General features: G+C 35.4%; 1 protein-coding gene across 2 annotated transcripts in view; it reads left to right on the top strand.

The window, feature by feature from the left end:
* Window positions 1–601: 601 nt before the first annotated feature.
* LOC129261080 (uncharacterized) overlaps window positions 602–26039 on the top strand; it is a 27748-nt gene continuing 2310 nt past the window's right edge. Inside the window, exons 1-14 of one of the 2 annotated variants that reach the window (XM_054899114.2) lie at window positions 602–2495; window positions 9878–9948; window positions 17544–17670; window positions 18501–18575; window positions 19325–19413; window positions 19725–19798; window positions 20409–20649; window positions 20988–21065; window positions 21730–21790; window positions 22174–22285; window positions 22958–23067; window positions 23693–23992; window positions 24359–24493; window positions 25147–25206. In XM_054899114.2, coding sequence (XP_054755089.1) covers window positions 1827–2495; window positions 9878–9948; window positions 17544–17670; window positions 18501–18575; window positions 19325–19413; window positions 19725–19798; window positions 20409–20649; window positions 20988–21065; window positions 21730–21790; window positions 22174–22285; window positions 22958–23067; window positions 23693–23992; window positions 24359–24493; window positions 25147–25206 — 2202 coding nt within the window. In that variant the 5' untranslated portion in view covers window positions 602–1826. Of the gene's footprint in view, window positions 2496–6545; window positions 8026–9877; window positions 9949–17543; window positions 17671–18500; window positions 18576–19324; window positions 19414–19724; window positions 19799–20408; window positions 20650–20987; window positions 21066–21729; window positions 21791–22173; window positions 22286–22957; window positions 23068–23692; window positions 23993–24358; window positions 24494–25146; window positions 25207–26039 lie in introns of those variants that run through there. The other variant, XM_054899115.2, reaches the window with a different exon arrangement.

The raw sequence follows: 26039 nt of genomic DNA, 5'->3' as shown, positions 1-26039 counted from the left end.
CGCTATAGCATTATAGATGTTGGCATTCGCAAATGGTGCTGATCAAACTTAGGATAAGTTCGACTTGAAATTGTGTCCGTCCAAAACCGGTTGACGAAAATTGATGGACCGGCACACATCGATAAATAAAATCGACAGAGGGCGTAATGTGACAAAGCCTCAATGATTGATTTACAACACCTTTATGACGTATTTCTATTGTGCTTGTAACTCCTGTCACTATTGTAACGCCACGCTCTCTCAAAATAGACCACTTACGCGGTTCATCGGATGACACTTGAATGCCGAAAGTGCAGACAAGAGTGACGCTCTCCTTAAATTACATCTTGGGTCTTTGATATTGATGGATAAAAAGATGTTTTTTTCTCTCTTTTCAAAGATTTCAAATCATGAATGGAATTTTATACGAATTATGATCATGAAACAGTAATAGAACAGCCTTCTGAAACTTTCAAAAACACCTGTAAACATTTATTTTCAATTCTTCTTATTTCATTCAAAGTTCTTATAAAGCGCCCTATGAGCACCTCTACATATTAGATTTGGCGCGATATAAGTCCAATGTCTTGCTATTATTATGAAACAAATGGTGACTGATAAGTTTGGTCTGGTTGATCAAGAGATAATCTATAAGATAAAATAGATCAGCCCAAACTAAAATACATTACGGAACTTTTCACGGTTTTCTTGTTTTGCATATCAATTATTTGTTAATAATTTTCATCACGTCAATTTGTTGTCCAATACAACTTCAAATCAAAATAGAAATTTGCAAATAATCACTAAAACATTAATAGCAAATTTATTTTTTGCACATATTGTTTTATTTCATACTTGGATAAGGTTAACAGACCGTACACTGTGAACATGGTGAACAAAACAAATATTTCCATGACAACCGAAAACAGCAGACGATCTTGTTAATTTTTAACCACCCCGTTCTTGCTTTAATCCGATTATATCCTCTTATCATCTGACAATCCTTGTATCGAGATATCGATACACTCATGCCTTCAACGATACATGTAATCAATATCGCTGAATAAAAGATTTCTTTTGTAGGAAACTGGGGAACAATTGGCAAATCTATTTGGACAATATTTGCACAGAGTCATCTCGTTTCTAGCCTTCCAATAAAAAGGGAAAAAATCCATATGCGATCTAAATTCAAACGGAGTTACACCGGTTGGAAAACTTACTTGACTAAAATCGTATCCCTGAAATCACGTGTAATAAGGAATCAACCTTGAACATATCGCACATTTTAGATATTCATGCACACGTATATCTGGCGTTGTCAACAAACTTGGATTGTTACTGCAGTATTGAGAAAATTCTGCGATGAATATTGCAATTCAGCCAGTTAATATTTTTCTCTGAAATTTGTGAACATGATTAATGATCTGGAAATCAGAAGCTTCGAAACTTTGTGTCATAGATGATATTGACATACGATCGATTTACTGTTATTAATTGATATGAAATTAACTCTTTATCGCTTTTATGAGCACAAATTAAAGTTTGGTGATTGGATTTTGGACCTCAGATGTAGCTTCGTGCGTGCCTTTTTTTTCTTGATTGAAAATGTTTTGAAGTAAATGATGCATGTTCGGATCAGTTATTGAAGACTTTAATTCCCCTCAAACCTACGAGCAACGAATGTATTCTTCAGGAAATATGTTTTCATGACTAAATATTTTGTGAATCGGGTAGACGATATGTGGATGTACAAGGTAATCACATCACAAATGATTACAGGAAAGTAAATGTTCTTCTAGATTTGGGAGAATCGGCAGGCAATTAAATTCAAGTAAAATAGGCTAATCATGTCACCTGAGAAGGAAAATGTTAACAATGATGGTTATAGCGAAGACGTTCAAAAAAAGTTGGAAATCAAACGACATGCATTGGCGGTTTTATTCGGTGGGTCGAGCGTGCCCCTTTTGCCGGTGCTTGACGAAGAAAAATCATCAAAATCAACTTCTGGGGCGAAAAATGGACGAAATACGAGTGGACACAGTCAGACACGTCAAGGAAACTCGACCAAGTCGCTATCGAACTTCATGCCCGAAATCAAAGAGAGCCATTCCGTCGCGGCTAAGAATAAGAATTCCTCATTACATAGACAGCCTTCCCAGGAAAGGATTTCGAGAACAAGGTCGAGCTCGGAGACGATGACGACCAGCGAGGAGGAAGAGACTCTTCGGGCATTCACGAAGTCACGACGTGCGGTACGACGCAGGACGAGCGCGAGCCGTGGCTCAAGGGGAGCTGACGGGCTGAGAGACGACGAGGCTCCCCCGATGAGGCCTTTGCTGAGGAGGCGGAGTACGAGGTTTAGCTGGTCGGAGCAGGACGGCGGCGATGTCGGTGGGTCATCGACTTCGCTGTTTGGTCGGAGGGGGTCAGTGAACACCAGGATGTCAGACTGGAGGAGGATAAGCTTACTCATCAAACAAGAGGAAGAATTGAAAGAAATTCAAAAGAAGAAAGAGGTATGGATACAATTTATAAACAGCTAATTGCAAAATAGGAATTATGCTTGGTGAAAAATAAGCCTTTGTTAATTGTAAAAGTTTAGACAGTTAGAAGTGCCCCCAGGTGTACAAATACTAATCTCGTCACACCAACATTCTGTGGAAAAGATGACCAGATGATTGGATCATGAATATTGTCATGCCAACATCCTGAAAAAAAAAATGATTACTTGACAAGATGTCAAATCTAGTCATAGGAAAAAATGAGGATCTCGTCATGTCTTCACCTTTTGGAAAAGATGATGAGATGACGAGATCTCGTCACATCGCCGTCATGCCGAAGAGAACTTTGATGACATGGATGAGATGACAATATCTTCGGATCTCGTCATGTCTACATAATTCTGAGGAAAATTGGTCAGATGACAAAATTCTTGGAAAAACTCTGGCAACTAATTGTCGTACACCATGTGTGCGCACGCGAAGCTTCAAGTGGGCAAGCATCATTTCTTTTAAATGATGATGACAATCATTATGATATCCGAGATATTGTAATCTGATCATCTCTGCTAAAGATTGTCGTCATAATGAGGGCCCCGTTGCATAAAATGTATCATTATGGTAACTCTGTCATCCAATGGTAACCTCCATGGAATCCTTGATTCTGATTGGCTGTTGAGCCTTGTTACCATGGTAGTTATCATTGGATGGCAAAGTTACCATAACGGTAACTTTTATGCACCGGGCCCGAGATCCGGCATCATCCGAGATCTCATCATCTGATCTTGTTCGAAAGGATGTAGATCGACATGACGAAATCTGGGATCTCACCATCCGATCATCTATTTTAAGCAGACATCGTCATGATGAGATCCAAGATCTCGTCATCTGATCGTTTGCTTATAAGATGTAGACTTCTTTAAGGTAATTAACATCTGGATGGTTAGTATTAACCTTCCAAACCCTTGGCAATGCTTGTGTAATGAGTGTCTTCTAGAGTGTACCGAAGTGATGTGCCATGCAGGTGTAAATCGTGGGCTTAGAGTTGGGGACTTGTGTTGTAAGCAGGATCATGATTGTTATAGATAGCGGGGTGGTAGGCCATGGTGTCACACTTGTCTACTCTCTACTTATTTTCCATTAAAATATTTTGGTACTCCAACAAGTTTGAGTGTAGGCCTGTAGATTGACATATACGACATTTTCTTTCCGGTATCCATGTTATCAGAATAGGTTTTACGTCGTCAAAGACTCATACACACTCCACGAATATTCATAAAACATATTTATCATCACGAGTCGTAAAACTATTAACTAATAACATGCAACACTTTTAGCAACATGTCATTGTGGTGCAATGGGTCACCGTGTTTTAAATGGCGGCACTGTGATATCGACCCCGACAACGAAATTGGAATAAGAAAAGAGATGAGCTCTAATTCGGTCTGAAATACCAGTTCTGCTTTGCTGGGCAAGTACGAAACTTACACTGAGATAGAAATAAATAAAATAAAAAGGAGCGAAAAGGGAAATGGAAATGTTATTTTCTGAATATCATTTCAAAATCTATCATTCACAAAATTAGATTTTCATGATTTAAAAGGCGTCATTTTTACGCTGTATTTCGCCTTCTGAAATTTCTTTGCTGTATCACCATTGTACTATACATGGTATGTATAGATTTTCCACTTTGACGATATTGATCTGGGAAAGGCAAATCAGAGTTATTGCGTCCTCTACGTCATATTATGTCCATCATAATTCGACAATCAGCAATTACTTGTTTATACCGTGGTTCTCATAGGCAGAAATAAAGAAATTAGAGAAAGTTGAAAAACACTTAAAACATTTTTGGAGCAGACTAAACACAAAAACAGACTAACAGACCGACAGACTGATATACTAACAGACTAAAAGGAAAAGGTCTCACTATATAGGCCTCTGCAGAACCTCGTTCAGGCGAGACTTAAACTAAATTTTGACAAATGAAGCACAGAGTTAAGACTTACGAATACGGGTCATAACGTTGAATAGGAGATAAAGAAAATTGAATAATTAGAATAATGATGCAATTTTAAAATGCAGCTCCTTCTTTAAAGTTAATTTATTGCATAATACATTATAGCATAATCATGATGACCTGCATAAAGTGGATCACTGAATATGCAAAAGTTGTGCTTACATGGTTGATTTACTCAGTAGGGGAAGGCGGGGTAAGTTGGAACACTTTTTGCATTTTGCATGTTAGAATTGATATGACTAACAATATTGAAGAATTAAGTACCTTGCCTTTAAGTTTGATTCATCAGAAATATTTTTCACCTATATATAATTTTTTACCCCCACACTGAAAGTCTTTGTAACCTTTGAAAAAAAAACGATGTCAAATGCCTCAACTTACCCCATCTGTGGGGTAAGTTGTGAAGCTGTGAAGATTAAGAATTTAACTTTGTTGAATTACTATACCATATATTCATAACAATTTGAAACGTCATTGTTATATCTCGGCAGACTATCACTTTTACATTCTTCTCTTTCTTTCCTCTCTTCCTTATTCTTACATTTTTATTTTGTTTTCTTGGAATGCAAAACCAGTTTAAAGGTGCTTCAACCAATCAAGCTTTTAGCTTATGTTGCAACACCTTTGTATGTTCATTCTTTAGTTGTGTTTCATATATATATTTATATATTATCTGTGTATTATTTTACATTGTACATTGTGAACATGCATGAATAAATAAATAAATTGTGAGCCTATAATAATCTACCTCGTGTCAAGTAGGTGTAAAATTATTAATGTTATTAATTTTATTATTTATTCAACTTTTTTTCATCGCACATCGTATTGATTGGGATTATTGATACATCGCACATCCCAAAAGAAAGAGAGAAATTAATGAATTGAAAAAAAAAAATATTTCGGGCCATTGTGACCTCGGTAGAGTGAAAGTTTAGAAGTCGAAGTCATTGAATACTAAATCGCAATTGGCACTTAACCTACCAATGAAAAGAAATCGCATCCGTGCTTTGGGTTGAGGTCAAGGGTGATTACCATAGCAACAGTGCACATGCTACCAAACTTCGGTTGAAATGTATCTCATCACTGTTTGAAATTGATCGCAAAACTTGGCACCTGTGTCGGTATGCAGCGAATTTAACAGTATCACGGTTTTGACCTGTTGTACTTTTGAATGACAAAAAGATTTATTGAAAATGACATACAAATTGGTTGTTCGATATAAAATGTGAAAGAACACGTTCTGATAAACTGTTACATTTGTAGTTCTGTATACGTCTTATGTATCTCTTACCCCTCCCCATTAAACATCTAACTTGGGGCAATCATATTTTAAAAGGTAACTTGATATACTCTTGAAAAGATTGGTCTTAATACCCAACCTGTTGGTGAAGAAGTATGTTTCTAATCGAAACCGTCAAAGTCGACCAAATAAAATGTTGGAATCTTCTTAAACTTTGGTATATTTTGATAATGTCTTTCTAGGTTAAATGCAATCAAATTCTCTACAGAGTGAATATCTTTTTTGACGAAATCCTTCTGAAGAGCGCACAAACTTGCTATAGAATTCAATGTTGAAGTTGTATACAACGATAAAGTATTGAGGTTCGTGTATCAAATTGCCGCCATTACCATGGCACCTTTCAAAATATTTTTTCTTTCATAATTATGGCATGCATATGCTCATCCATGCCATTTTTCTTCAGTTTGAATACATTATGTTTGCCACTGAATGACTTCATCGAAATAGGAATAACAAATAAATCACACGATATTATCTTACGATACTGATGACGTATTTATATTCAAAACGCTCACAATAGTTTCATTTTTACTTTATTTGGAATCTAACCTCCCACAAAGTCCATCTCCCACAACAAATGTATAATAAAGTATATATGTATAATTTAAATACAAAGGTAACTCGAATCTTCAATGCAATGGATAATAGTAAGGTGACGCTGGCAACGATATGAGCCGGTCTTTTCAGGCTCAGTCGTGCGCGCGAAACACAATCGCCATAAAATTCGATGCCCCCTTCGTGATAGCTCGCTCAGCCTAGCGACAGCACGCATCGTCACTCAAGAAGTCGGTTTGATTCTCATGTCTGTCGAAGTACTTTTCACTAGGAATGTATCTCTTTCATTTACTTCTCTTATTCTGCAAATGTCTGGATTAGATTCAAGCAGTTTTACCAAAATGGCCATCTATTTTAAGACCTAAAAGCGACGCAAATGCCAAAAAATTTGTCCTGAATTGGAATAGTGGAGGACATCCGATGAAGATGATCAAAGCTGGCCGATATACGTTAGCCAGGGCAAGCGTGACATTTTGATCGGATTCCGTCATTTGCCAGGAGAGTGATTACTAGGAATTAACTAATGATTTGAATTACTTTTGTGGGGAAAGTCAGAAGCAAGACTATCCGCAAGACTGTATATTCGTCGTCAACTTATGCCATGTTTCGACAATGACGCCATTTAAACATTCTTCTTGCTCAAAGCTTCATCCGTCATTCGTGCAACATGTCTTTCCCTGAGCTAGATGGCTAAATAAAACGTGACTGCAGATCAAGCGAAGCGATTTCAAGAAACAAAAACATTTTGATAGCTCTTCGCGGAACGGATTAATAAATCGAATCATCCCCATTCATTATAAAGGAATACTTAAAGACGTATTAAGAATAAATAAACTGTAACGTGGCGGAGATCTTATGTTTTTAAACGCGAAAATACGAAGCAACGCATAATTATGATAATCAGAGCATTTATAAATATAGAGGGATTCCATTGTCTTTGACAGATACGAATTACTTTAACGGGACATTGCCCGAGAGAAGAGGTAACATGATTTCGACAACATCCTGGCGAACAATCCGTTAATGTTTGATTAAGATAGCAAACGGGTTTTAATTATCGTTGTTTAAACCAAGGAAATAGTTTTCAAATAAAATTGACACCATCACCTCTAGACTGCTAGAAGACAAACAACACCTGCAATAAAATCCGAATCTACATGATCTTTAACTGCAGAGGTAGAAAAGTAATTAATTTGTTCCATTCCCGTGTGGCTAATAGAAAGAAAAACCCACGAAATCAGAAACGCGCAGCTCTGAACGAGCGTAATGGAGGATACAGGAATGGATCTCAGCAAAGTTCTTAAAGCAGACAGATTATTGTCATCGCTCTGGATCTAGGCTATGGTTGCCAGTATGGCCCGATTCTGAGGAATGTAATGCGATATAACTTGTCTAACTTCAAATCAGAATAGAGTTTAACAAGCAGAATAAAAATACTAAAAAGAATGAGTGCTGTTGCTATGTCGGAAAATTTAAACAAGCGTATTGGTACGCCCTCGACTCCTGCATCAAGCACGAGGCCGTCTCAAAATCAGTCAAGTAATCAGCATCATGGTCATCGACATCCAACTCGAAACCGACGACGGGTTCGGCCAAAGTTTTTCCAATTTATTGATACCCCACCCGAGGCCGAGGCGGTATCAAGTATTCGATTATTTTCACCATCGTTCGATGTAAGTTCATTCATTATAATGATATGACAATTTGAAATCGTAATCATTTAAATTAATTTGTGTAACGACTGATACTTTAATTTTGAACGATTTCGAATTGACAATTAAGAAGAAATGATGATAACGCTTATCTACATATCAGTATATAGGGCCTATATAACAAATCCACAACTTTCAATTTCAATTTATTTGAATAAAACAACTTTCAATTTCAATTTATTTGAATAAAACAACTTTCAATTTCAATTTATTTGAATAAAATAAATTGAAATTGAAAGTTGTGGATTTGTTATATAGGCCCTACTGATATGTAGATAAGCGTTATCATCATTTCTTCTTAATTGTCAATTCGAAATCGTTCAAAATTAAAGTATCAGTCGTTACAATTTTCAGTAAATTAATTGAATGAAAGGATAAGGGTTGATAAAGTCGAAGGCAGTGAAACTTAAAAAAAGCATAAAAGAATCGTTTGGAGCTCAGTAATCTACATGTATTTCGCAATTTTTATGTGAAAGCAGGCCTATCTTTATCTTTGTCGATGTTATCCAAATTGATGTTATTATTATTCTATTATTATTATTATTGTTATTGTTATCATTATTATTATCATTATTGCTATTATTATTATTATCATCATCATCATCTTGCTATTATTATTCTTACTATCATCATCATCATCATTATCATCACCATTATCATCACCGTCTTCGTCATATTTTTAAAATCTTTTGTATAAAACTGGGGACCGTTGGTTATGTCACATAAAGCTACTAATGTTTTTTCTTCATCAACACCACCAACACAAAGGAAAATGGATGAGTTGATAACGATGTCTTAATCAATAAATTGTAATTGACTTTTCATACACGGGGATCAGCGTGATCTAATCTCACATTGTTTCTGCATATATTATTCATCAATGATTTAAATCCTATACAAGACTTGAACGATCCATACCTTGCAGTGTCTATAACATTTATTTGGCGTTTTTAATGGACATGCATGTGCTATGAGAGTTGGCTTTAGGAGTGATTAATTATTAAGTAGACACTTTGATCAATAATAATCGTTTTTTTTTTCTTTTCAGAAGTTGGAGTAAGATAGAGATAAAATGTAACAAGAATGGCGTGTAATCTCCTTTCTTTCTAGATGGTCCAATTGAATAGAAGAATGAAATATTGATCTCATTCCATTCCATGTTTTTAATACTATGCTTTTCGTTGTTCACTTACAACTGTACAAAAATAGATACGTGTCTGCTCAATACACCCTATGAATACGACCTTCATCTTTGATCTAAACGTACATGTTGCATGATTTGATTCCCCCCCCCCCTTTTTTTACTGAACGAATTCACTCTTTACGCGCTAAAACCTGACATGCTTAATAAAGAGCAATTAAATGGAGGAGCAACAACCTTTTTCAAATGTTGCATTTATAGCTTTAAATGGTTCGACCCAACACTTGAATATTTGGATTCAGCTTTATGCAAGGTTGGATGTATAACATTTGGAATAGGTTGTCACTCCTCCGGTGGATGAGTTTACATTTTGAGAAGCAATTCAAACGTACAATCTCACTTTTTGAGTGATTATATATTTTACCCCCTTTTCAAAAAAGAATAGAACTGGTAAAACAAATCATAGATAAATATTAATATGTTAATCCATTTATATTATGGTATCATTTTTTTCAGCGAAGACAACCCAAATATTGGCCATCGCATGGGGATATGCTCGTGATTGCTCCTTTCGTTTTATACATTGTTAGAATTTATTCTCCGATATAGTTGTAAATAATTCTATCATGATTATCATTTTCACTTTTAATTTGTCCATATCTAAATTCCCAGGCTAGAAAGAAGTTCATTCATGCAGCCAAACTCGTCATTGTACTTTACCGGGTCTACAAGGTCATTTTCAAGTAAGAATATTCCCCTTTATTTTTATTTTCTTCTACCCCATCTGGCAAACGGTCTCTTAATTTCTGAAGATATGCACAATACATTTTTTATATCGTGTACACTTTAAAGACTTTTCTTTTCGTAAATAGACGTATAAATTTGATGCCATAATCGTAACAAATCGAATATTTTAATGATAAAATGAAATTGCGGTTTAATGTAGTTTAGATGTAGTTTAGGCAACATAATCATATATACGTGACAAAATAGAGCATTACTTGAGTATTCTAACATCGTGAACATTATAGCGAATATTACTAGAAAATATTGAGGAACACAATTTTGCCATTCTTATTTCATTCGTGCCTAACTTAAAACAAAAACAAGTCTACCTCCCCTACATAATTTCGATAGGGGTAAACGTATTGACTGACCCATGTTGGCATATGACCTGTTTTACGTGATTGCATTCCGTCTGATACACGAACATCTTGGGTGCATGTTATGAAGAGTTCTGTGGGTAATGTCACAGACTGGTTTGCTTGTAGCCAATCTGATGCAATGATTTTGAGTAGCTTATAACATATCGGTGAAAATCACAAATTTCCTCATGGAACTGTAAAGTGCAAACACGTTTCATGACAACAAACGGGATAAGAAAAGTTAATGAAATATATCAAATATTGGATGGAATGAGAGAAAAATACGGGAAACATAATATGAAATGTTTGGTAAATTCAGAGCAGTCGAAGAACAGGATCAAGACATCATAAATAACAAGATTATTAAGAATAGGATACCTAAACTTTGTACTCTTGCGCGAATGAAGTACGTCGCGTAGTTTACAGAAAACCCCAATTTCTTAAGAGCTCATGACACAACTCTCTTCAAATAAATTTCCCGTTCTTTAAAAATAGGACCCACATGAAATTCAAATTTATGTTGTTCTCCGAGGTCACGTCATGTTCAACATTATGACACGGAATATGACCCTGGGATCTTTGATTTCATTTAGACCCCCATGCCCCAGCGATGTGATAATTGTAACATGATTCGATGATGTGGTTTGATCACGTACCAACGAAATTCATCCCCGCTAAGGTGATGTCTCCCCATTCGTGATAAATAATTGTGATTGGGACACAACCTAGACAACAGATTGAGAGAGAGAGAGGGGGGGGGGGGTCGAGAATAATATACAAAGAAGAGAAATTGGAAGCGAGGTGGCCATCAAACTTTCACATTAATTGTCTCCAATTTAACCAATCTATTTTTAAGAATAAAATTTCGATTCCCAATCCGCATTATTTCTTTTTTTTTTATAGTTGAATGGGCAAAATTAACAAGTCATGACCTCGAATCTGACCATCTTATTTACCCATACAATTGATATGCCATTATTATCTCGGTCTAGCCTTACATACATTTGTAATCAATATTTATTGATTATGACCCGACTAACAATATAAATCTATCGCTTTAAACTCAGGGACCGACAGCAGTCACCGCACGTCTATTCTCAAAATTTTCATAAAAATCTTATATTCTATTTCAGTGTCCTAACATCGATGGTATTTATGTCAATCAATACATGTCACAAGATGTTCTTATTTATTCGAATTGCTTGATTATTAACTCATAAAAGTTGTTATACCAAATATTTTTTTTTTAAATACCGTTGAAATACTGAAACGATTGTTGAGGTAAATGGGTACCGGTAGGAAGTAATTCATTAAAAAGCTGTGTGCGCTATGAACGCCTTGCTTAGCCGGGTAATATAGGAGCGCCTTTCACCTAACAAGGTGGATATGTGCGCAATATAAATACCCTATATTATTATTATTATTTGATTAGTTGAAAGCAACTTGTCATGGAAATGTTGGGCTTTCCTCATAGGGCCTTGAATGAAGAAAAGCCTGCATGATAAAAAAGAAGTCTATATTACTATTTTCCAAATACAAATAGGAACGCGCCTTTGATAGAGGTGAATTTAAAACAGCTCATTATCACTATTCCCCTTCTCTATCGTATCATGCCGAGCGCCTGACAAGTTTTGGATTGAATGCTACCTGTCGCCCACCCTGCCCGATATTCATATCTGCAAAAGATTTTTGTTTATTATTCATAAGACGTGTTTCTCATATAAAAGTATAATTATATCGGATCGATGTTTGAATATGTTGAAATAAAAGTGCTCAATTCACCCCCACAATACACACAACACACTCGAGTCAGTGCAAATATCTCGTAATAATATAACTATTGGGGAAAATCTACGTAGTTATATAGTCTTGACTAATGATTGTGAATTTGAGAGTCAACAGTACTATGTCCTTCGAGTTCAGCATAGATCATTTATTTGTTTTACTCATCAAACCCTCAGTGTTACTTCAGTAGACAAATTACAAAGAAGATTGTACCCTGTGATTACCAAGTCTGATTTCACTTCAATATTCCCTTTCGATACCATTAAAATGGCAAGTAAGGAAAAAGGGGTTTGTTAACAATTTTGTTGAAAATTATGATTAATATCGCAGCGCAACACCCGTATAACTTAAATGATAAACTTAGATTTTATCAGTCATGCATGTACTTACAGTACAAAGTTGTTTTTTAATCAGGATCTGGAAAAAGCAGCCATTCAATGCCTTATCTCTTTTTGAAGATGTACTCTATTTTTTTTTTAGATCTAGAAATGTTGTAAGCAATGAGCAAATCCATAATTTGATTTATAAAAATACAATTTAGACTGTATGATTACAATAATTGTAATCTAACTAGTGATAAACCCTGACTTTTATGAATATGAACTGTTAATTTGTAAGGGTTTATAATATTTTCAGCCTGTCTATTCATTAATTTTGTTTGTTCAGTTTTATCTTATTCTTATTTATTTATTTTTAAATATCCCTCATTCGTTAAAAGACCGGGAATTCATGCAGGGATTTGTTTCCTTCCGGAATTTAATCTGCATTTGCGAGTATCAGATCGACAGATTGTCAAGAGACTGTCTTTCTTTCTTTATTTCTCTCTCTCTCTCTCTCTCTCTCTCACTCTCCCAACCCTTTATATCTAGATCGTAATAATTCAGTTGGTTGTAACAACTACGTCGCGTTGGTCCTATTTGTAGGATTATGGTATCAAACAGAGTGTTTTCTTTTAAAATCTATAAATATACCATTATTCAAAGGATTAGAAGGGCAATCCGCATTCACCTTAGTCATGGCGCATGATTTCTTTTTAATCATATATTCTGTTGTATAAATATCGCTGTAAAAGCCTCTTCATGCAGCAAAAGCGTATAAAGTGTATTTTTGAACCCGTTGTTTTCATTATACATCACGTTCTTTGAAAATGATAACTTATAGACACTAAAACGAGACCGACTCTAGACCAACAAAAGCTATTACGTTAGTACAACACAAAAATAAGAAAATCAAATCACAAACACACACCCACAAAAAATATCAATAGTTTAGGGTGTGTATATATTTAGTATGGTACATAACAGGAAACCATCCTAAAAAAAAAAATCATTATACCATCGAATTAAAGGCAGGATTTCATTTTGGAGGGGGCGGTAAATGCACGCGAAGCGTGCCAACACTTACAGAGCGCGCAAAGCGCGCTCCCTAGGGGGTGGGTGCAGGGAGGGGGAGTTTCCCCCTCCCGCGCGAAGCGCGAAGCTTTCGGTGTTTCATAAATTAAAATGAAAAGGAGCCGTCTCTCTTGTCTCTAGTACCTATATCAGCTTCATTTCAGTTGACTATTATGTGATTTTGAACCTTGTTTTCAAAAGTGATTGTGAACGCACAAAAAAGGGATAAAATGGAGGAAATTAAAATAATAAGTACCCCGCGCGGAACGCGGAAGCTAAAGCGTTTTATCATTTTTTTGCAAAGAAAAGGGTCCCGAGAAAAGGTTATTCTGTAAGTTATATTGAGTGCTTCCCTTGGAAAGATCAGATTTGACAACCAATTTAGCGACAGTGCATATCTTTAACTCGCAAAACAGAGGAGAAGAAGGGTATATGCCGGGAGGAAGATATTCCTCCCCGCGCAGAGCAATGAAACTCTGAAATTTCAAAGGGCGGACGTTTCATCAAAATAATACAGATATCTCTAATACCCCCATCGGCTCTAATTCAATTGATTTTCTAAGATTATTAAACTTCATTACAAGGAAAATAGTGGGCAAAAAGTTGAAACCTCTGTGATTTATTGAAATTATATAAAAAAGGATGATGTATAATTTCTTTGACTTATCGTGAAGCGCGATTTTGAATGATAAGAAACTTCAGTGTCATTCAAAATTTCAAATTGAGGGCGGCAGGACAGGAGATGAAAGTGCAGGGAAATGACATGAAGTTTAATAGAATTCGATATAAAATATTGTATTTTTTTATATTTAGACGACACGAATCTTATTCCTTCCTCTTTTTAAACTAGGAACCTGTTTGCCCCCAAATTATGGTTGTTTTAGTAATTAACTGAAAAGCGGGAGAAGTTGCCTTATGGAGGAGACGGCAGAAATTGATACAAAGATTTTACCCGCCCGGAGCCGAACCGACCAGAAGTTGCGCGATCAATTTGGAAAAAAAAAGATAACTTCATATACTTCGGCCTAACCTTAATTACTCTAATTCCATGCCCTTGAACTTTAACCGGCAAGAAACACATAAAGCTGCTGAGGTGGAAAAACAGGGTTAGAGAAAGGGCGAGGGAAACAAAGGAGAACTGCAATATTGTCATTTAACCGCGCCCAGCGCGGAAGCAAAATTCATATATATAAAATTAGAGCAAGAGTGAAGGATCGAGTTTCTTTTTTGAGAAAAAAATAAAGAATAAAAAGAAAAACCCACAAAGCCACCTTTCTTCCCTTTCCTCCCTTCGCTTTTCCTTTTCTCCTCTCTTTTTCCCTTTTTTTTTCTTTTTGGAGACGTTTTTTTTTGGGGGGGCAACCGCCCCCACCGCCCCCCCTGGCTACGCGCCTGAGGCGACACATTAAACAGTAAAAAAAACTCCAATAACATGCATAACGCGTAAGGTTTCTAATGACTATAATGCTGCCAAAAGAAGCAAGGAGGAAATCTTTGCGATCTAGCCCATCTTGAATAAAAGAATAACAACACAAATTGCATGCTTTTGACTATTTGGTCATACAAGAATTTTCTCTATATAAGACCCACACGAGTTGACAATTTTACAATGTTGGTTGAAATGAGTGCTTTCCCCAACTGTAAGCCTCGTATATCATGTATATAGTTTATAAAGCAGCAAGCCTCCTTATTTTTAACCAATTGTGACTACATTTTTGGATAGTAGATTTTCACAAATAATTCACGTATCTCTTTGGTTATTCGTGAGGTTGGTGCGATTTTCATCTGTTCACATGTTAATTATTCATTTCATCATATTTTGTTTAAAGGATGTAAATTGATTACCAGTACTCAGTACAGTGCTTGTGTGAATACACTTTTATATAGAGTGGTGGTATCGTTGTTTTTCATATACGAGGTTTCCAAAGTAAGCAAGATTATTCCATGCATTGGTGGAACAAGAAAAACAGTAAAAACATCAAGAACAAGCTGCTTCGTATTAATACCGCTTTAACGCTTGAGTCAAATTAGAATTGGAATAGCATCGGCTATGAATCTATATTTCCGAATTAATATGTCATGAAGTTAATTTTCTGAAACATACGTGGCAACGAAGAAATAGAAATAAAATTATGGTCTACCTTTTTGAAGGAATCGAATTTCATGTTAGATAAAAATAAGGTTCTAAAGAAAAAGAAATCAAGAAAGAAGTACAAGATAATATTTGTCTGCTATTTTGGAAATGATCTTAAATTCTTTTTTTTAACTCAGTGTCAAAATATCTGTTGAAACAAAATAATGCCCCTGAGCCCTTATTGTAGACGATTTTTTTTATACATCCATTCATTATAAGCACGAATCCCGAATGTCATTTCTCTATATAGTTCACTACAGTACAATGATTACACAGAATAATCGAGATTGAGGGGGGGGGGGGGGAGAGAGAGAGAGAGAGAGAGGGGGGGGAGGGTGTATAACCAGACCATATCAAGATGATCCGAAATTTAATTTAAAAGCCATCTGAGCAAACCATTACCATATTAGCAATGGAATCCTAATGAACTGTAAACATTAACATTTGTGGGAATGATATTGTCAAACATATGATAATCTATCAACCAAATATTGACCGAGCAATCATAAAGCAAAGAGAAAATAATTCGAGTACGTAGAATCTAGAACCACCAAGAACATGAGAAGAAGTTTAAAAATTGGCAAAAATATACGAAAATATCAGAGCGAGTTTTCGGGGGTCTCTCTTAAATTAACATAATAGACCTTATATCAAAGTACAAACTCAATGTAAAGTCGAACTCACTATTTGTTCAGGAATACAGAAAAAATAAAATAGGAAACAATTTTAAAAGGCCGTGTTATCTCAAGAAAAAGAATATTCACTCTTTTACGTGCGTTGCTGTCAAATTTTATTTGATACAAATTCATTTTTTGCTCTTTCTTTACGAACTACTTTATAAAACACTCCACTCTTTCATCTTTAACCGCAACATTTAAAATTCTAATTAATTTATTTTCACGTCTCTAAAATTAAACAAAGAAACAATGCATTTTGAATGAAATGAATCGAAATGATTCCTAAATAACACAAAATAACATTAATAACAATAATATTAGAATTTATACAAAATTGTGCGAGGGAGTAAATCAAAAAGCCATTTAGAATGATTTAGAGCCCATAACACGACGATGGGTGCAGTGTGTCATTTTTATTTGTACATCATGCGCAACAAAGGAGATAGTAGTTGAGGTGTGGGAAGTCTGTTTTTGACTCCCATACGATGATAATTGAAGGTGTTTATAATCCACGGTGTATGAATGGGGATCAATAAGAGAAACACTTATAGGACACCAATGCCTCAGGCTCGGCTTAACATGTCTAAATGATAGAAGGTGAACAATATACTTAGAGACCTTCTAAAATTTTCACATCTTTCGACCTCGATGAGGTCCATTAATGTTCGAATGACTTCCTTTTATCTCGTCATGCTTACGAATAAATGTTTAATGTTTGATGGGTGACGCCGGAAATACTACCTGGAATTGTCTATTATTTGTTCAATTTTGTTCGTTTATGAGGGTCGTCGATGTTGATCAAAATGAAGAACGCTACTTCTCTGTGCGTGCGCTCATTCATTCTTTATTCATTATGTTTTGATGTTTTTTGCATGAGGGAAGGTAGGCTTGTTATTGTAAGAGAGAGAGAGAGAGAGAGAAAGAAAGAAGGGGGGTGTGAGAAGGGGTGGCTATGGATACAATTAACAAATTCAATATTAAATGTTGTGTGTCCAGATTAAAGGCAGCATCCGCTTTTCTGACAGTTCTCATGGACTTTTTTCTTCCCCTTTTTAAAGAAGAAAATCTCAAAGAAATTTTGCTCTTCACGCGATATCGTTATCTCCCTCAACCCTCTCTGCATGTTAAATTATATTTTTCTTCCTTTAATTAGAGCATTGTCACAAGTGAATAATCACCCTTTTACATATTTACATTATCCAACAGAACTAAAAAGGATAGTGAACGCATTGAGCCACATACGTTCACCAGCCTCGCGGAGGAATACCAATCTGACAACATGAAGATGTCCGGCCTTTCATTTGACCGGAACTACTTCAAAGTCAAGAAAGAGGTATTCCGTCTAAGGATGTTTTGTGAAGGATGATGCAGACAATACGAAGTTAATTATTTCATGACATATTATCTCTTCCTTTCTCAATTGAATCCACTTGGTTTCAAAATTAATGTTTTCACATCTTACCAAGACGAGATAAAATTGATTCGAACAAGCTTATTGTGATAATTTTGGTATTCAAATAATTATCCATTGATCATGCTGACTATAATACCCCAACGCAATTAAAAATGACAATTAATGATTATGATTATCTAATGTTCATTATTACCAAATGATCTGAGTTACTAGTATTAAGCCACATTACTCGCAGCACACAGCAAAACTGTGGTGTTAACCGGCGTACATAAAGGACCACATCAGTTATTTTAGACTGGTGTTAAATGGACAGTGTTGTACACCTTTGGTTGTTACATTTACACTCTTTGGTGTTGTGTACAATCTCTAGGGTGTAATTTTAACACCTCAGGGTGTGGTCCTCTATTAACACCAACTGGTGTTAACACTGTTTTAACACCACAATTTTCACAGTGCAGTATAGTGGTACAATGCGTTATTGTTCAATTTTGACAATAAAAAAATCTGTTCATTATTGTTGCCATTACTATTATTATCATTCATATTACCGCATTCGCTAATTTCTCTCATCTCTCCCCTCGATCACCCCTCCCTGTCTCTGTCTTCTTTTCTCTTCTCTTTCTTCCCCTCTTTCCTCTCTCCCACTCCCTCTACCTTAATATATCTTCATATCCCCCTCGCCTCTTACATTTTTTTCGTTTTATATCTTTTCTCGTGTCAATATACCGTGTCTCTTTTATACTACAAAGGTTGGCATCACACAAGAAGTCAAGCACATTTTGAGCTCACCGAGTTACGTCAGAACAAAAGATCAATTAGGAGTGGTAAGTATAGGCTAATCTGTATTTTAAATGATATTCTGCGTACTATACAAAAACCCAAACATTCTATATTCAAAGTTGAATCCTATCAAAGGAATAACATTCATTTAATATATCAAGCAGCATATATTCTAATTGATTAATCCAAACAGACTAAAAATGTCATAGAATATGTTACAGAAAAAGCTATTATGAACGTTATCATTTGCGAAAAAGCGGGTGTAATACAAAGTATTGAAGAAAATGTAAGATGCCATCTACTCACGTTGGTTTTTAGTCTTATCTTCAGTTCAGTTCAGCATGTTCAGTGGCGTACAGATTGGGCGCAAGCCCTCCCTCCTTAACATTTTCTCGACCCACCCCCCCCCCAAAAAAAAAAGGAGAAAAGGAAAGAGAGAAGGGTGAGATATGATTTTATATTCTGACAACATCTATCACAAAATTTTAGTATTGTAATGAAAATGTCTACATTTGTGCTCGATCGCTTCGCTCGCAACTTTTTATAGACTTTTGCCCGATACACCATATCTGCAGCCCCCTAATTTTTTTTTTGGTTCATTATACGCCACTGGTTGAGTTAAACCTATTCTTTGTTCACTAATATTGCTATATCATGTCTAAATGAAAGCCTTACATCTCGCCGATATTGTAAAACATTGAAACTGAATGTGATCTTTACGATATCCAAAGTTTCTGGTAAGTGAATCAATATTCTGTGTAGTAATTTAAATCATAATGATTTCATTTAACAGGCTTTGATTGGATTACAGACGATGAAATCATTTGCCGAGTATCCGCTTCATATGCAAGAAAAACTAGTCAAAGTTGCATGGTATGAATTGTAAGTATGTGGGTTCGAAAAATACAATGAGTGCTTAAAAATCAGTATAACAATCTTGATACCATATAAATTCAGAACATTCAGGAAAGGAGTTGGCTTTTGATATATTCTGAAACATCATTGTACTTTTTAGCCCTTTTAAAGCCAATAGATGAAATCACATTTAAATGCCAAATTCTAAGCGTTTTTATTTTTGTTTCCTTTTTTTCTTTTTTTCTTCTAAATGAGTTTATCAAGAAAAATTGATGAACTAGACGATGGGGATTCAGAAGATTGCTTTCTATTTTATCATGCTTATTATTTTTTTTCAGCATTCCTCCTACACGGGTCATCATTAGACAGGGCCATTATGCAGAAAACTTTTATTTCGTCATTTGTGGTTCAGGTGAGTGCATTACCAAGTGTCAATATATTTCAATAGGCCTATACAAGCTCATTGATCTTACATTCTTGTATTTGAGTACTTAAAAATATCATTAATGGACCATTTCGTTTCACAAAATCTAAATTTCATTTGATTATAATTATCTTTCTTCATGTTCACATATTTTATATTGTCTAAACTCTCTGCTATATAGACAATTTCTCTCAGTTATACTCAAATTAAACTTAATTATGATTAATCATAATACACCACAGTAAAATAAGAATGCAATTCTTGAAAATAGGCCTTAAACGTAGGCCTGTGTAAACTCATAAAACCTACCTGTAAACGAAGAGGAACTATCTAGATTGAAAAAGATTGTGATCAGGATCAATCCAAAGTAGGATTAAGTTTTCAATCTTATAGATTTAGAATTCAATCTTATTCGATTGAACCTTTCGATCCAATTATGAAATGGTCCCTGACCAGTTTGTTATAGATTGACTTCCAATCTACGGAGAAGTACTTTAGACTGAGTACGTTCCAAAATTATTTATCTTTCTTTTCCTTCTGGTTACCTTCACCATTATGTATCTTTTCTATTTCGTTCTTACCATTATCTTGATTATAGTTGTGGTAACCATATTATCCAATAACCCTGATACGGGTGAATCGAGTATACGAACCGTAGCCGTGCTTCGTCGAGGGAGTAGCTTCGGTGAGATCGCAATCCTACACCACGGTAGACGTACGGCGACCGTGTCGAGTCAAGGACCGGTCCATCTTCTAGCCATCACACGAGAAGACTTCTTCGATATCTTCATGAGAGGACAAGAGCCCGGACAGGAACCAGAACATGTAAAGTTTTTAAGGTGAGGACCCGGGTGGACCTGGTGCAGATAGTGGCTGATTCGCTTGTTGCATAATGACAACGTATCCATCCACCCCGCGCGCTCCTTGCCCAGTATTGTTATTGTGCCTGCCCCCCCCTAATTGAAGTGAGGTCCTGATTTAGAGTTTGTTTTTTATGTTGAATTAACAGTGAGAGGGAGGGAGAGAGAAAAAGAATATGAAATCACTAGCCTTTTTATGGTTTGCCATATTCATGTTGCCTATAAATATCGCCACAACCATCATCTAATTCTTATATTTTTTCATCTAAATCATTATTATAATGGCCATTCATCATTATCTCTTTTCCTTGTTGTAGACAAATCAACTTCATGAAGTACTGGCCCATCGAAATTCTTAAACAGCATCCGGAAATGTGCCTTTTTCATTTTTACAAGTGAGTACAACCGTTGAAACAGATGTAGTACGACATTGAGATGATTTTCATTGTAGGTTTTAGCATTAATGATCATTATGATTATTTGCAAAATATATTTTGTGTTTGGTTTGATTGCGATTCTTGGATTATCTTTAAAGGGTTTCTTTACTATCGAAACAATCAACCAAGACAATACTTGTTTACAAAAGGGGAAGAAAAGTTTCTAAACTCTTATGGTTTTAAGAGTTCCGAGTATTTCCCGCCAATACTATTTTCAAAAAAGACTAAGACATTTCTCATTTTATGAAAATGAAGGAAAAACTTCGTTATTGGTCTATGTCACGTCACTTTAACACCTGTTAAAAGTGTTCGAAATTGTGATCCTCTTTCTTCTTGCTTTCTATTGCATTTCTCTGTAAAAACACATGCATGGAATCATCAAGCAACGCCAGGGAAAGCGTGAAATCGTAAAGAATGCATGAAACATCTCCAGTGTTTAAACGATATTGAATATCAACCCCTGCTTGTCCCTCCAATAAGTGTATTCTTGTGGTTTTTTTTTAATTCTTACCTTTATCAATAACCTTGGAAAGTCGGTTTACGAAGAAACATTGTCTCTTTGAGTTTACTTATTACACTACCAAACTGTAAAAATGGTTCATTATTTTCTTCCCTGTTACAGACGTGGTCAGGTGATAGTGAATGACAGTGAAAAGTCGGAATGGATCTATGTTGTAAAATCGGTAAGATTAATATGGGGGTAATGATAATAACTACGATGATGATTATGATGGTAACATTAATGATAATTATACTAATGTTAATGATAATTGAAATAAAAATAATGATAGTAATGATCAAAATGAATTATGATGATTGAAGTAATAACAATTGTAATCATAATAATCAAATTGATTTGATGATAACGAAATAGATCTTCATATTCTCAAGCATATTTGCTCACAGTGACAATCCGCCTTCCGCGAGTGATTTCTTGTTCAGTGATGAATATTTTTTATTTATTGTAAAAAAATTCTTTGTTACATGTGCTACCATATATTGTTATGCTGAAGAAAATGGATGAAATAAATAGATCATTTTTCATATTTGATTATGTCATGCTTAGGGCACATGTCAAGTCTTGATGCAACTAAAGGCTGTCAAACCGAACCTACATACAGGCAGAGATTCATTTGAAGATGAAAGGCCATCACGTCTACAATCAACAGCTACCACTGGTATGCATATCAGTTCATTTGATGAACAAGAAATATACCATTGAAACAGATGAAAATATCATGTTCATTGTTTTTAACCATTTGAGAAAATTACTGGGTGTTTTACGATTGGTTTGTTCATTAATCTCTGAATGTAAATGAATGAAAATCCACTCAAAAGGGTGAAATTCTACTCGTTCAAGGAGTTAAATGGAGGACAACCCCTTTTCGAGTAAAAAAAAAAAAAAGAGTGAGAAATTTCTTGATTTCTGAAGACATCGGGATTTTTTCCACTAGGTCTGTATTCGCCATGTTGATGCGATGCGCGATTCTCGAGCAAGGACGTGTCAACTTTTGATTTGTTATAAGTGTGAAATTCGCTTGCTTCCTATTTATCAAGTTCTCCTTTGTCACACACTCGATAACACGAGTAAGATTGAGCGAAAGATCGACTGTTTACTGTAAGGAAAATTGACCACTCGGAAAACGAGTAAGGAGGCGGACGACGAAATATCATGCTGAACACTCGGATCACAGTGAATAACCGCTCAATGAGGAGTGAACGTTTGTTCGCTCTTTACGTCGAGTGACGAACTCACTCGTTTACATTTGCCACTGAATGAAATTCATAATTTTTTTCATCGAAAGTCTGTCACGTTTGTTTATTTATTATCGTTATGTTTATTGCCTCAGATATTGAAGTGAATTCTCGTTTAAGGAGTAAGACGCTGTCACTACCAGACATCGAGCCACTCAAAGTCTCGTCTCCGAAGAGGGTCATGCTTGGCCAACACACCAAAGCGGTAAGATAATTATATGCTACTCAATATCAACAATTTTTTGTAATATCCGGGAGCCCTGTTCTCTTTCTTTTCTATCAGAAATTGACATATTTAGACCTATGCATGACATGGGACAAGAGCGTAAATGAAAGCATCCATAGAGCTCCTCAATACATATGGTATTACTATTGTCTATCATCACGGTTGCACTCAGTGGCGGTGACGTTTTTTTTTTTTTTTTTTTTTTTTTTTTTTTGGGGGGGGGGGCGCAAGATGAATTCAAGATGACGTCATAATTCCCCGATTGAATTACAAGGGTAAGAGTGACACGACGTAGATCTCTCCTTCCTTCCCAACCTTTCCCTTTCTCCTTTTCCCCACCTCATTTTACACTACTTGAAAAATCATGAGGGTGACCGCCCCTAACCTCTGTAGTTCCGTTCTTGTATGACGAGTCATAATAGAGTGTCATCACCTTGGCTTTGACTCTTATATTCATGTCTGTCTTAGTGCAGTATTTATCACATCTGTAGAATTTAAGTTTTACCAATCATATCACAAAATCAAATTGTGTTTGAGAGTTTCACCCATTTTTGCGAAAGAGAAGCATGTTTATCATGGACAATTGTCATTATGTCCATTATAGGTAACACTACAGCACATGGATATCCGAAGTCTTTCAGACACGCCTACTTTCCTCACTCGATCAAAGACTCTTTCAGAGAGTGAAGAGGATGAAATGGACAACCTACCAAGTCACACAATCACTCACATGACAAACCATGTGACTAATCACATGACTGCTTCCTTGCCAAACATCGACATGAGGAAAGGGGCCACGCCCTCTCAGCAGTCGTTTTCCCCGAGTACATTTCGGGATTTCTCGTCATTGTCATCAGGAAAATCAAAACGATCTGGCAGCAAGCGGGAAAAGAAAAGAAAATCGGTTAGTATTGAATCCTGAATGAACTTGTTTCTCTAAAACTCTTAAACATTTTTCTTTACACAGTGAAGAAACTGACAAGTACCTTTATGAGAGCTGCAGCAACAAAGTAGGTGAAAGTCTCTACAAGCAAAACGAAAAACCTTAAGGGTATAATAACCTATCTTTCTCGATTGTGTAAATAAGACGTAATCTGTTCTAGAAAGTAGAAAACCAATGAAACCAGAACATATCAGAAGATCATACTTGACATGTTGCTGACCATATTCTTTACAATTATAAATAGGCCCTCGTTTAAAACAAAGTTACACATTGTTCTGACATTTTCTGTGGTTTATCTTATCTCTCTCTCGTTTCATTCTTCATCAGGTATCTCCTCCCAGCTTACCAAGTATCAATGTTTCAGCCGATCCTATTCGTAGGCGTAGAGCATCCATTCCTACCGATAGGAAGGGAATATCTGTTTTCATCCAGGTTGAGCTCCTACATCCTAAGGATTGCTTTGTAAGTATAAATTGTTTCAACAGCATATCTGCACCTTTAATATTGTCGACGCCACACCAGCAGCGTCCATTAGCGTATGGCGTATGTGGTCTTGTTCTTCGGGCGCCATGCACTGTCAGGTGGAAGTAAAAAAAAAAAGGGGGGAAGGACAGGGGGGAAAAGAAACAAAACAAAAAGAAAAAAAGAAAAGAAAAGGGAACACGCGTATCAGCAGTCCTAAATATCATCATAGCTCAGCTACATCGACAGGACAGATGTTGTAGCAGTATAATACTGTAATATTTCAGTGGGTGTCGAGTACTTGTTTCATGGAACAACTTTAAAAAAAAAAATCCGATACGCACACCTTTGAAATATATATGATGGATTATTGTGGTATATAATTGTTATTACTTGTACTATTATCCTGTTGTCTATAATTGCACAATTATCTTGTTAAGTTGTGTATAATTACAAATCAAGAGGTGTGCATTATTATTATATAAAATTTATTGAAATATGAGAACGTATGATGCAGTCGGCTGATGTTGTTTTTCTATTATACGTTTGCCTTCAGACAATGGTTTATAAATGTATCTACAATTATATTTTCAAACGTTACTTTGATTGGTAAAATATTAAAAGAAATATTTGTTTTTTTTTTCTAATTGCAGGGTTTGTCATCACTTGACTTTGATTTTGGTTTTGATTACAAGCAATCGTCAGTCAGTCTGGTGAGTTTATAACTTGTGATTGTTTTCATCCCTATTCATATTTTGATTCTGCTCAAGTATTTATTTGTCAGCCCTTACGTAGCCAAAAAAAATCCCAAGAAATTTGCAAATAAGGTCAGTTATTAAGCCCCATAGCCCCCTGAGTGGGATCAGAACATACTCAAGCTTCTTTTCAGACCTATTTAAATTTAGTATTTTCTATTCAACTAGGCTTGTTTTCATCTGTTAAATTGATAAACAAATGTAAATTACACGTTATACATAGGATACAATATCATGGATATGCTAGATATTCTATTCATGGACAAAAAAATGTTGAAAAAGTCTTTTAACCACTTCAGAAAAGGTGTGATTTTCAAGAAAAGTCAGAACAAGATATTGCGATACTAAAAACGGTCACAAGGTGTGTGGCTGATTTTATTGTTTCTATAGAATAAAAATTATGATTAATAATGAAACTATCCTTTTACGGATTTGTTTTGACAAAAAAAGAAAAATCATTGTATTGAATCAATCAAATCTCATGATAAAGAAATTCGGCTTATTTCATTGCATTTGCATTTTTTTCTATCTCATACTGGTATTATGATAATATTTGTTCCAATGCATTTTTTCTATCTCATACTGGTATTATGATAATATTTGTTCCAATGCATTTTTTCTATCTCATACTGGTATTATGATAATATTTGTTCCAATGCATTTTTTCTATCTCATACTGGTATTATGATAACATTTGTTTCAATGCATTTTTTCTATCTCATACTGGTATTATGATAATATTTGTTCCAATGCATTTTTTTTCTATCTCATACTGGTATTATGATAATATT

The sequence above is a fragment of the Lytechinus pictus genome, chromosome 5 (genome assembly GCF_037042905.1).
Source record: "Lytechinus pictus isolate F3 Inbred chromosome 5, Lp3.0, whole genome shotgun sequence".
Classification (NCBI taxonomy): Eukaryota; Metazoa; Echinodermata; class Echinoidea; order Temnopleuroida; family Toxopneustidae; genus Lytechinus; species Lytechinus pictus.
Note: the sequence above shows the minus strand (reverse complement) of the source record. Positions and strands in the feature narration are given on the sequence as shown.